Genomic DNA, 14,060 nt, shown 5'->3' with positions numbered 1-14,060 from the left:
TGGTGCCTTTGCCACCTTTGCTTTAAAAAAAAATAAAAAAATAAAAAAATCCAAGGGTTGTTGGTAAAGGTAAAATAGACACAAAAGGCTTCAAGCTCAAGGTGGACTTTACTGGCAAGGACAAAGGGCAACAAGAGGAAGAAGAACAAGGGGCAAACTAAACAAGGACAAAGCTATTGTTGCCACCAAGAACACAAAGGATCAGAGGTTGAGATCCAGGTGGCCAAACTTCTAAAGGAGTTGGCTTAACCACGTTTCTCTTTTATTTTTTGTGTTTTGTGTTTCTAGTCTCATCTGTTGATTTTTTGGTTTTGAATCTTGGGTCTTTAAATATTAAAGGTTATAAAGTTTTATCCTATTTCCAGCTTAGTTTTAATTTTGAACTTACACAGAATTTATCACTGTTCAATTCAAAAGTTTTTCATTTGTGATATGTCATTGTTATATAATTTATGATCTTCTTCTTCATGTTTAAAGTCTGCCTTGCCCAAATATCTTAGTGTCCATTTCACAAAATAATCATACCAGTACGGTACCCTAAGTATCCAGGTACCCGCTAGCTGTACAACCTTAATATTATTAATTTTAAAACCATTTTATTTCAATTATAAAACTAAATACAGTTATTTTCTGCAAAAATAAATTACTATACTCGATATCCCAACAAACTCCCCATTTTAGATCAAATTATATCCACTTGCTAGATTAGCTCCCATCATCCAACCTTGTTTAACGTATGCGAAAAAGAGCTTTCAAACGTTATAATAAAAACACGAGCTTTTGTTGACAGAGAAAAAAGCTTACAGGTCAAATCAAACGCAGGTTAGGGTAGGACCATGGAAAGTGAACAAGATTGTCTTTAACAATTGTGAGCAATCTACAATTATATGATTATGGATTGTATGAATAAGTGTCAAATCTGTTGAGTCAATTGAAAGCCGTAAAGCTCAACTAGGCCCAAATATACCAGACATTTATGAGGTGCAGAATTATTCAAGAGAGATTGAAGTGCATGGACAGAGTTGGGTACTTTGTTCATTTGGTAATTCATCGGTTGTTCTTTATCATATCACTGTATTTAGGTGGTTCATTTAAATTTTCCATTATGTTAAGGGGGTTCATTTGAAATTATAATATTTTTTTATTTTAATAAAGTTCACTTATAATTATGATTTTTGATGACTAGTTAAAAAATAAGTAGAAATGCAATATCATCATTCAACCATCTTTAAATAATTTGAAACATTCTACAATTAAAACAATATATTAATGAATAATGATGATGATGTGAATGTATTAACAACAATTCTTAATTTTACCTTTGTCTTAGTTTTAACAGTCATTTATATGTAAAAATAATTTCACAATTCTAGATATATTTAAAATATCTTTGCTAATATAATATGGACTGTAGTTAATAGACATCATTGAGTGACTTAATTGGTGACTATGAAAGATTGATTTGTTCTGACCTAAAATCATTGAGTATGATATTTTAAAAAAATGAAAAATGTCACTATAAAAGATTGATTTGTTCTGACCTGAAAAATCATTGAGTATGATATTTAAAAAAAAATTAAAATTAAAATTTATAGAACAATATAATGTATAGTTCTAAAAAAATAAAGAGAATCTTATCACTTTCTTTTAAAATAAAAGAACATTGTGACGTGTAGATTCATTAACAAATTGTAGAATCTTATCATTTGAACTTTGTTAAGTGCAGATTTAAAGTAAGGAGCATTTTAAAAGGACTTAAAATTATTTTACAATGATAGGATAGTAGGAATAATTAAAGGGACAATGGCAAAACTAATACAAATAGAAAATAAAGAACAAACTCAATAAGACAACCAATTTTCACTGTGAAGTATATGATTGATAAATGACATTTGTGATATATTTTTTTAAATCAAAATTGATGTGCAAATATTTTTGTATAAATAATAATTTTACAAAATATTTTACACATAGAAAAACACACAAAATATCAAATTACAATGAATAAAATGAAAGTAAGATTATAAAATATAAAAGACAATACAATTGAACTGATCCAAATATAATATACTGATATTATTTTGATTCTAAATTATTAAATAACAAATTGTTATACAAGATTTTTAATCTTTAAAAAAAAATTTAAAAAAATTAATTTAAAACTATCTTTAATTATCAAATAACATTCACTTTTATTCTGATTGTACTGACAATGCTGATCTGATACTGATGTGGTAAGTTTGTTGTGGGTGTCCGTGAAGACTGATTTATAAAAGAACAGTACCTTTATTTTAGCACATTATTTTATACAAACATACACTTCTATTCTTTTTATACTTTTATACATTCTTATTTCAATTATTAAAACCAAATACTTATTTTATTCTCTACTCAATGCTCCAACTATCTCAATTGATCAAATCACGCGTATTTGAGATCAAATCATTTCTACTTGTTGGATTAGCCTTAATGTTTTTTAAAACCCTATGTTGATTTATGGGAAAAAGAGTTTATTCTCCCGGTCAAACTTTATCATAAACAAGGTTTAAATAACTGTAAGCATTGCAGAATAATATGATATGATGTGAATTGTAAGAAAGAAGTATCAGATCTGTTGAATCAATTGGTAGTCGTATAGGTCAAGTAGGTCCAAATAACCCAGACAATATGAGATTCATTCATGAGAAACTGAAGTACATGTACAGAGTAGGGTACATTGTACATCTAATTAGTAATGTGCTGCTCTTTTTCATGTTGGTTTTTCCTTTTTTAAGGAGTTTAGAGAGCAAGTTTTAATATGTTTAGACGGTGTATCATATGCTATTTTTTTTTATAGTAAAATTTTTTTATTATTATGATTTCAGATAAGTTACATAAAATAAATTTTTGAAATAAAATGAAATCTTTTATAACTTAAATAAATAAAAAATAATATAATGATATAAATGTATTAATAATTTGCTTTCAAATTTCATTTAGCAGTCATTTATACATTAAATTGATTGGCATACTAAGATATCTTTACTAATATGTTAAGTATTGCAAATTCTCAATTCATAACAATAAAATTGTAATGACAAAACAAGATTTTATCTTATACATTGTCACTATTAAAGTTTATTCTGATATAGAATAATTAAATGTTTCATTTTATGAAAATAAAAGATTTTTTGGGAATAATTTTATATTATATTTTAATAAAGTAGCTTTCTTAAAAATAAAAGAGTTTTGGAAAGAATTAGATTTGTTCAAGAAAGATTGATGTGCATAATCTTATCACTTTCTTTAAACATAATAAAACTTTGTGAGATGCAGATTCCTTCAAGAGATTGAAGTGCATAATATTATCACTTTGGCTGAAGCTAATAGAACTATGTTGAGTACATATTCATTCAATATAGACTAAAATGATTTGTGGATTATGTAATGTATTGTTTGTCATGATGTAAATTTTATTTTGAACAAGTTGAAAGGACACTTTTTAAGTTTTGATCATTATATAATAAGACAGGTTTATAGTTATGTCAAAAATGGAGCAGGAAAGGTGATGGTAGCTTAATTGGATTCCCTACAAGAGCCAACCGAGCCAAGGTTGCAGAGGTTATGAAATTGACATAGTCAGGCAAGCTCTGATATTGACATCTCACACATGCCACCTTGATCGGAGTTATATGCATTATGGTATTTGCAGTTCCTTTTGGTCTCATTATTACACTCGTAGTCTTTCTTGGTTTTATAATTAATTCTAGTTTTTAGCGAAGTACGCGTCTACTTCCTCTTGTCCTACAAACCTCTCCAGAATAATTCACTGTAAATGGAGTCAACTCTTCAATTTTTACAAAGCAAGAGTTTGAGACAAATGACATTCTTTGCAGAGGTTATTTAAGAGATGAAAGAAAGCTAGGTTATATTCATGATTTTTAGTGAATCATTGGAATTTCTTGGGAGATTGTCTATTTCAGTATTATCTTTAATTTGAGGGTGTTTAATTATGGCATTTCTTCCATAGTTAAATCTACTATACTAGCAACTTCATTTAGAAAACATTCACTAAGTGTTGTGTCTTATAAACCATTGATTAGAAATCCTTTTAATTTCTTCAATTGGTAAGTACGAGATCTTTTCCACATTAAGTCAAATTGTGATATTGCAAGTAGGATTCAACTATGTAGTTTTTGAGTCAAACTCATTGACCCATGTTTTTTGAGTTGTGGTTCACACAAACTCATCTCTCATGAGAATGAATGGGACACTTAACAGTCATTGGATCTAGATGATGCTTACATAGGTGAAGCACTGGAACCTGGAGGTCACCCATCCCAATTTTACCTCCAGCTTGAGCATGCTTTAACTTTAAAAGTTTTATCTATAGTTAAACCCACTCTACTTGCAACCCCATTTGTAAAAAATTCACAAAGTGTTCTGCCTTATGAATCATTCATTAGAAAGCCCCTTATGTTTTTTCTTTTGATAAGTGAGATATATTTTCTACATTAAGAAAAAATGTGATATTACTATCAGGATTCAACCAATGTTGTTTTTTAGTCAAATTCATTGATCTGTGTTTGATGAGTAGTGGTTCACAGAAGTCCATCTCTCACAAGAATGAATAGAACACTCAACATTCATTGGATCTAGGCAATGCTCATAGAGGTGAAGTATTGAGACTTTTTGAGAGCTCATTCATCCCAATACTACTCCAGCTTGAGCACACTTCACTGTGGAATTTCATACATGGTTAAACATACTCTACTTGCAACCCCATTAACAAAATCTTCAGCAAGTGTTCTACCTTATGAATCATTCATTAGAAAGCTCATTTGAATTGATGAGTGGAAGATATTTTCTACATTAAGTCAAAGTTTGATATTGTTATGAGGATTCCTGTATAATTGTTGAGCCAAATTCATTGATATATGTTTGATGAATAGTGATTCACAAAAATCCATCTTTTCTAGTCATTATACAGATTTCTTACACAACTTTAATAATGAAAATTTAACTTTTTATAATAAAAGAAAAATACTTTTAGATTTTGATTTGTTTAAATAATTCATCTAAAATTACATTGAAATTGAAATTCATCTATATTATGATTTCAAATAAATCATATGAACAATCAAAGCATACAGTATGTAGTTTAAGCCAAAATATCATCTTCCTTTCCAGAAGCTACCGCACTATTTTGAGGACCATCTTCAGAAGTGCTGCCACTGTTGTTAGTATAAGACAAGACACAAAGCACATAGCAGAAGAAGTTCCCAACACTGATAATACACAATAACCAATAGAACCAATTCAAATGGTCCTCATTGAGGTCATTGTGGGAAAGCCATCCTCCAAAGGAATGGGAGTGGGCATTATTTTTCCTGGTGGCCCAGTTGGTGAAGGAGACCAATAGAGAGCTCATGAAGTACCCCAATGAAACAGAAAAAGAATTGAGTGCTACTGACATGGATCTCATCTGTGGGGGGGACTGACTGTAGAAGAACTCAACTAAACCAACCCTGGTTAAGAACTCTGCCAAAGCGGACAAGAAAAACTGAGGTAGAAGGTAAGTTATGGGCATCTTGGTTACCCTGGTTCTGCGGTTGGTTTCCACAATGGCAGCCACTGCCATGGAAGCAGCGGAGAGGATTAAACCAAAGCCTGTTCTGTGTAGAGTTGGAATTCCTGCTGGATGTCCAGTGAAGTGCCTGGCAAAGGGGATGATGTAGAGATCATAGAAGGGTACCAAGAATATCAGTACCACAAGTGGGATTGCCCCAAGAGAAGCAGGAGGCACTTTGAAGTCTTTTGTAAGGTTTGTTTGCATTGTGCTTCCCTGCTGGACTGAGAATGTTTGCAGCTGTGCAATTGCACAGTTCATCACTATGGTGCTACCAAAGATTGGCAGGATTCTTAAAAAGGCTCTGCTTTCTTCAACTTGGTCTATGCTGCAGCTGTGCCATGGATTAGAATCACCATTGATGGTGAATGCTGCTTTATTCAGAAATCTGTATAACAGTATAAAAATATATATCAATTAGATTGTTTTACCAATGATAGTTCTGAATATTACTTTGTTCAGAAATCTGTCATAACAGAAATGAGTCTATTATACTAAACAATACATCCATTAGATCGTTTTGGCAATTAAAAAACGATGTTTCTAATGTTGAGAAGCATTTTTTAAAAAGTGGGATATAATGATATGTGTAGATTCTCAAATCATATTAATAAAGTTGTAATGACAAAGTAGGATTTATTTATATATTGCCACTGTCAAGGATTGTTTAGTTCTGATCTGGGACAATTTTATGTCATGTTTTAAGAAAGCAAGAAAGAATCTTTATGACCTTCTTTAAAAATAACAGACCTTTAGAACTGATTGCTGTTAACCGTTGCATGTTTTTTTGAATGAGTTGGATATATATTTATTCTTACCTGAGCTTGCTTGATTGTTGTTGTGGGAATCCTGTCCTCTTTTCTTCTTCTGTTAATTGACTCTTTCGATTCCGGAAGGCCGCTGCCAACACCTGAAAATGATATTAAAAGGAAACTTCGGATTTATACATCACGCAAAAATACACAAAAATATATGGATCTAATCTGACTGTTTGGTGACATTGCACAGAATCTAAACGCCCATCTTCACAGAGATGTTCTTAGCATTGGTCAACTGTTATTGAGAGTTGCATGGCTCAAAACCAAGTCAACCTTTGAATATCTAATTCAGTGATCAGATTATGTCACTTGATATTTGGAGATTCATGTTCAATTTAGCTAGTTCATTTCCTTCAACCTAGATATCTATTGATATCTATTGTTTATATGTTATATATAGGGATGGATGGATTGAATGACATGATATGTACTGTTACATTCAATATATAACATTCATATGCATATATTAACAAAATAAATTAATTAGTATTTTGGAGGGTTGATTTCTTAGATCAACTTCTAGATATCCATTGCTTTTACACAGCACTCAGATATATACTAGATATTCATTTCTTTTACACAGCACTCAGATATATACTAGATATCCATTGTATAGAGACACGCGTCTATGAGAGTCGATCTCTGAAGGTAACACTATATAACTGAATTTAAATGAAGATAGTTGATTTGAAACTTGAAAGTTCACTAATACCTTTGACTTTATAATACAACAACCAATCTAGACATGCGAATGCTACTTACTCAATCATAATACAACCTATTCTTCAATTTCTTTTATCTCTTTAACTTGTCTTAGTTCAAGGAATCTCGGTATTTTTATTTTTAAAACTTTTCAATAAGTATATATTACATGAATTGTGAACTACTTTCATCATGAAAACAAACTATCAAATTTATTCTCTTCGATTAACAACTAAAACAAAAAAAACCAGCCTGCAAATTGGCAATTAACTTGTAAGCAAAAAGACATTTTCTCAAAAATATTTGCTGTCAACTGATGTGGGCCGTCTCAAAGATCTCACATAAAAACATAAACTCGCTTATTCCTACATAAACCTAACGAACCCACCTGAAGAATTCGTGTAAGTGGGCTGCCATTGGGAATCTTGTTTCTGTAAAGAGTGCTCCCTGAGATGAGAGCAAGGAAGGATATGACCATGGCAGAAGCAGAAATCCCGAAACCCCAAAAGCGGCCCACATTGTCTTGTACCCACACCAACAAAGTTAGTGCAACAACAGAACCCAAACATATGCCAAAATATGCCCAATTGAAGAAATTAAACAACATCTTCTTCTGCTGTGGAATTCTCTGATCGAACTGATCTGCTCCGTGAGCCAGAAAGTTAGACTTGATGAATCCACTTCCAAGGGCAATCAGATAAAGAGACAAAAACATAACACCCTTCTGTACACCATCTGCTTCCTTGCATTTGTTCGTGATTGAGTCCATTGAACATCTCGGTGGTTTCAAGGAAGGGAAATATGCCTGTGCTGTCAACAAGAAGTACCCCTGAAAACTCATCCATAGACAAAGTTTATAGTTAAGTTGTAATGTGATCTGATGGCTGAATGAAAAAATTCATTGCAACTTTTCTAGAATCAACCTGCCTGGTATGAACTTTAATTTACCCAATATTTTGGGTCTCTGAACATCAGAAAACTTAAATTCTACCAGACAGCTGATCAGGGAAACTCTAAAGTGAACTACAAACTACCAAGAATAAGTGAAATCAGGGAAAATAGATGAGTACCATCATTTCCATAAAGGAGAAGATGGACATGGTTTTGAAACGAGAGAGAAAGGAGTCAGAGAGTAAACCCCCTGGTAGTGACAACAGGTTGGCAGTGCCCACAAAGTTGGTGACTGCATTTGCTGACTCTGAAACTGAGAAATGCATATCACTGTAGAGATATCTTATCAGATTGTTCTGCACTGCTATCAAGGCCATGGCATCGAACCCTTGTGCCACTGCAAAAAAACACATTTCAGGTTGATAAATTATACAATGTTAAAATAGATAATTATCATACATCTATTATGAATCAACATGATCACGGAGCATTAAATGTTTACCTTAAATTTTGATTGAAAAATATATAGTAAAATGTAAACGTTGTTATTTATGTATTATAAATTAAGTCACATCTTTATGATTATGGATTATTGAGTGTGATAGATACAGAGTTGAAATCAGAAGCTATTATGCATCTGTCATGATTCCACACTCTCCTCTTTTAGATCATTGATTACTGAATATGATTCAGATACCTAAAGCTATCATGCATCTACTATGAGTGCAAGATTCATTTCTGCACTTTCATCTTCTTCATCATAGATCATTGTGTGTGATTCAAACATAATTTAAATATATGCATAATTTAAACCAAAAACTATAGCGCATCTATTAGAAAACAGCACTTTCTTTTTAATTATAGACTATTAAGTGTCATTCAAAACATCAATCGAAATATACAAAAGGTTAAAGACAAAAACTAACATATATCTATTAATAAGCAACACTCTTCTTTTTCATCATAACAGTGCGATTCCAAAATTCAATTGAAATATATACACAGTTAAAACCTAAAGCATCATACAATTATAATGAATGAATAATACAAAGAAAGGAAACAGCAACCTTAAAAACTTTCTTCTTTGCAATTATTGATCACTAAACATGATTCAAAATGTTAATTGAAAAACACACAATTGAAACTAACTACTAACATGTATGTATGGACCTTAATACTTTCTTTGTTTATCAGCTGAACATTGAATGTGATTCAAAAAGTTAACTGAGAAAACCCAATTAAAAGTAAAAGCTATTATAAATCTAAATCAAATTTACCAAGAATGAAAGCAGCGGCCTTAACACCACCCAATTTTTCGGAAATGCATGGCTTTCCCTTCCAGTCCACAAAATCGAGCTTACCAGCATGCCCAGAAACCTCTTCTTTTGTGAAAACCATGTTGTTTCCCTCATGCCATCCATTTTCTTCCTCTGCCATTGACTCCAATGACCAAGTTTTCTTCCTGCCAAAGCTTTCTTAGATTGCAATAAATACTGTGAAAATGGACAATCTTCTCTTGTGGATGACAATCTGATTTCCAGTTCAGCGATTTAAGTGATTCTTGAAATCAAGGGTGCACTCCACGCCAGCCCCATGATTGATTTTTGAAGAATTTTTCATATTTTAATAATCCACTTTTAGTGGGCCACTTATTGTAATGCATGCTGAAAAATTCTCTATCTTCCTAATTCCATTTATTGTACTTTAGCAAGTGGTATAGTGTAAAGGCACGGGCTTGAATTGTTAAGAATTGTATTGAAGTTTGTTCAAACCATATTCTATAAATATTCTTTTTCCTTTACATTTTCTACATAAAGTTGCATCTGTCATTTCATTTTCCCCACTTCACCATCTACCAGTAAACTTCTTTCTATTTTTGTCTTCTCTAATTTTTTAAATTTGTAATTCAAACATAAAAAGAAAAACCGATATTTTAGAGACTAAGAACACCTGGTGCATATTAAATGAAAAAAAAAATTCTCACTAACATCGATACTCCTTTATTCTAAAAGGATGCATGTCTGTGTCCTTTAACAACAAAGAAGATTCCTGACACTTCATGGCTGTGGCATCTTTTCGTAAAGATAATTCTGCAACATGGTGGAGATATTTTAGGGTTTAAGTACGGGTTTATGGGTGTGAACAAGGAGAAAGTTTGTACACCTCACATACGAAGGTAATTTAATTATAAATTGATTAGTTAACAATTTTTTTGAATTAGCTTTGGATTGTAATTTGTTGAAGAATTACGGGCTTGGAATACAAAACCTAAGGATAATAAAGATGGATTTATTTTATTTTAAATTAAAATTCAATTATGAAATGAAGTTGGTAAAGTTCTTCTAAACATGCATATAGGAATGTTATGAAATAAATGTACCCACTCTAATTTGTTGGATTAAATAGATGTAAGCATTTAAAGGAATGTTAATGAAATATATGCACTTTTTTAATTATTCTGATTAAAGAGTTGTAATAAATTGGAGGAGAGGAAATGAATATATAGTTATTGTAAGACATTTGAATTTATAGAAGATAATACTATATGGTAAGTATATAAGGACAAACAATATGTGATAGTGAAGAGATTTGTACCACTAATAGATCCTTCTATGAAAGGAAAATATATATCATTCTTAGATTGTAAAGTGAGATACTCTACTTCTATTAACATTCTATGTATTTGACGAACTATAATATTGTCAATTTCTATGATATATTAAGTAAATCACATAATTGCCATGTCCTATCTTTGATATATTATATGTTCCATATGATGGTGATTAATGCATAATAAAACATTTCAATTGCATTAAATTTTGCAAGAAAAGGGAAGAGTGGGAAAAGGAATAAGTAAATAGAGGGAAGGAGATAACATGATAGACACATTTTCTTCTCTTTCTTGTTGTGGTAACAAAATCCATGAGGAATTACTGTCTATTTAAAAATGGGTAAAAGTGCAAAAGAGAAAAATAATATTTCATTTAGAAATATATTTTTTGAGAAGTCAAGAGAAGGAGGTGGGGTGGCAGGGCATTAGGAAGAGAGATGGTAGATAAGGGGAGGAAGGGAGGGACAGAGAGAGGAGGGAAGATAAAATAAGAGAATGGGGAGAGAGGAGAATAGGATAAAGGGAGGGAGGGAGGAAGGGAGGGAGGGAGATAAGGAGGGAGGGAGGGAAGGAGAGGGGAGATATAGAGGGTGGGAGAGGGAGGGGAGATATAGAGGGGAGAGAGAGAGAGAGAGAGAGAGAGAGAGAGAGAGAGAGAGAGAGAGAGAGAGAGAGAGAGAGAGAGAGAGAGAGAGTTCATTTATTTGTCTGTGTGTGTATAAAGCTATAGATTTGCATATATTATATACATAAATTTATACATATCTATAGTATATTCTCAATTTAGAAGCATATATTTTTATATCTTCTAACCCATATGGGTTATAAAGAATTTATAAACGTATTTTTTTCTTTTCAAAACTCAAGTGAGTTATGAAGAATTTGAAATCTACTTTTTTTTCAAAACCCAAATGGGTTATTTCACACATCAAAAGTCTATGGGTTTAGGTTTAGTGAGAGGTTTGGAAAATGATCTCAAGGCTTGCATACCCATTTCCTGGTGCAAGTAAATTGTGCATGATCCTACCATTTCTCTCAGTTTTTAGAAATTGATCATTAGTTGGATGCACTTATGTGTTTTATGCATGTATGAGTCATTTTAAAATAAGTTGTAATCACATGGTATGTTTTTGCATCACTTGTGCATTGTTCTCTCATTGGTCAATTAGAGTTAACATTGGTCAACAAGTAGTCAAAGTTGCATTTTGGGTGTGTGATGTAATAAGGTTGATATTGGCATGTTTTGAAGCCAATTAGATATGTTTGTATGGGTCATATGTTAGTTGGAAAGTAAGCTGTCAATAAAGATGAAACTTTTGCATTTTTGCATAAGATGAAGAGTCTTTTGGATTTGTAGGCATGTTGATGCATGTGGGGAGTTCTTAAGGCATTTCCAAAATTGCTACTACTACAAAAGTTAATGAAAATTGGCAAGCTTTTGGTGAGAAATTTCTTGATTGTGATTACCAGTAAGTAGCAATTCCTTTGAGATTTCTAATTTTCTCCAAATAAGTATATCTACAAATGCACTAAGGATGAGGTACATGTTATTACTTTCATTTGGTGCACTTTTATAGATTTTGATAGTTGAATTGGTGGGTCTAAAGAAATTTTTTTTTGTAGTAGCGTGTTCTGGCCTAAACACAGGATTTCAATTTAAATGGCATATTCCTCTTAATCTCACTAGTGAAATATTTTTTAAATGGCATATTCCTCTTAATCTCACTAGTGAAATATTTTATCTTGTTCAAAATGAGGGGTATGCATGTGTATCATAGAATTTCCTTGTTATTTTGCTTGCCACTCACCACACCTTTGCAACATGCAATGATGTTATGGTTAGGCTTATGTATCTAACTAACCAGGAAAGAATAACAACACATAGTAGTAAGGGTTAATAAAGTGTTTTAAGATATTGAAAGGTGGAAGATAGATAATTAGGGTTTCCTTGAAGTGTTGGTAAAGTTACTTTGATCTGGTTGTCATTAGAACATTGAATTTTGTGAAGCCTTAGTTGAGTTGGCTTAAAACCCTCATTAATTGAGAAAATTGGGGCTTTTGGCATTAGAAGTAACTTGAGAATTTAAAATTTTGGAATTTTATAGAGTTTCCAAATGGGTATCTACATATCTATTCCTTTTGGAAGGTTTTTTTGAGATAATTGAAGTAATTTTCCAAAAATCGTGATTAGAGGCTTAATTCTACTAGGTCTATTTTTTAATACAAACTTATAATGTTGGGAATGGTTGGAAAAATGTTAAAAGAGATGAATAATGCCTCTTTAATACCTCTTGGATGCCTTGTAATCATAGTTTTGAAAATATTCTAAGGGGTTCTTATGATAGTTTAAGGAAGGTAAGCCTAGTCAAATTGGAGTTAGGTGGGTTGTGGATATGGGAGTATGAACAAGGGGTTGGAGATGGATTGTGAAATTGAACATCACCTATTACCTTGCTCCCTGCCCCATATTGTGGAGTAGATTTTCCTTGCACCTCACCTAGACTACTTTGGACTTTACCTAGTCCTAGTTCAACCTTACTTGCATCAAATTGGTATCAGAGTCATACCAGGTCATTTGTGATTAGTTTGTCAAATTGGAAGGACAATATGCCTCCTAAAGGGTTAAGTAGTTTGAGAAGGTGGCTGAATAGATGGAGAAAAGTATGGAAAAAAAATGGGAAGAGAAGTGGAAAAAGATGATAGCCAAGATGAAGGCCAAAGAAAAAAATTCAAAGAGTGAAGAAGAAGAGGAATAAGAAGATAAAGAAGAGGATGGAGAGGATCAAGAAGAGGTAGAAGAGAAGGGTCAAGGACCTATTGATCCAAGGGATAAGGTTGAAGATGAGGCTAGACAGCAAAAAAAAAGCTTTTCTTCATGCAGTAAAGGATTCAACAAGAGAGAACTTCAAGGTTGAAATACATCCTTTTAGTGGTGAAATGGATGGTGAAGTGTTGACTAATTGGATAGAAGCAATGGACACCTATTTTGATTTGAATGCTGTGGAAAAAGACAAGAAGGTAAAATATGCAAGGACCAAGATCAAGAGATCTGTCATCATTCAATGGAATTATACATAGAATGAAAGAGAGAGGAATGGTAAGAAACCATGATTCATCTATGAGAAAGTTCATGCCAATAGATTTTGGAGTGTAGATGATTAGAAATTTTTGTAATAATAGGAAGAGAGATGAAGATGTTTCCACCTATACTAAGGAGTTACATAAGTTTAGTGTTAGGGTACACCATAGTGAAGATCAAAAGGAGCTAGTAGCCAGGAATGTGAATGGCGCGAAACACAATATTTAAGATGAAATTAGTTTACTACTACTTAAGATAGCAGATGCATCTTTTCAACTAGCCATCAAGGTTGAGGAGAAGCTCAAAAGAAAGGGTGATCATAGCAATAGAGGCAAAGGATGTAGGAACATT

At 32.2% G+C, this 14,060-nt stretch overlaps 1 protein-coding gene across 1 annotated transcript; it reads right to left on the bottom strand.

The window, feature by feature from the left end:
- Window positions 1-5,068: 5,068 nt before the first annotated feature.
- On the bottom strand, window positions 5,069-9,683 carry LOC149579511 (protein NRT1/ PTR FAMILY 4.4-like). The gene is made up of 5 exons (XM_089833366.1): window positions 9,297-9,683; window positions 8,199-8,416; window positions 7,517-7,957; window positions 6,427-6,518; window positions 5,069-5,996 (listed from the first exon to the last, which is right to left on the bottom strand). Exons 1-5 carry the CDS (start codon window positions 9,454-9,456, stop codon window positions 5,141-5,143), a joined length of 1,767 nt encoding a protein of 588 aa, XP_089689492.1. The 5' UTR covers window positions 9,457-9,683; the 3' UTR covers window positions 5,069-5,140.
- Window positions 9,684-14,060: the final 4,377 nt, after the last annotated feature.

The sequence above is a fragment of the Cupressus sempervirens genome, chromosome 1, assembly GCF_028749045.1.
Source record: "Cupressus sempervirens isolate cs-2001-9-10 chromosome 1, ASM2874904v1, whole genome shotgun sequence".
Classification (NCBI taxonomy): domain Eukaryota; kingdom Viridiplantae; phylum Streptophyta; class Pinopsida; order Cupressales; family Cupressaceae; genus Cupressus; species Cupressus sempervirens.
The sequence above is the reverse complement of the archived record's forward strand: the minus strand, read 5'-3'. Positions and strand labels throughout refer to the sequence as shown.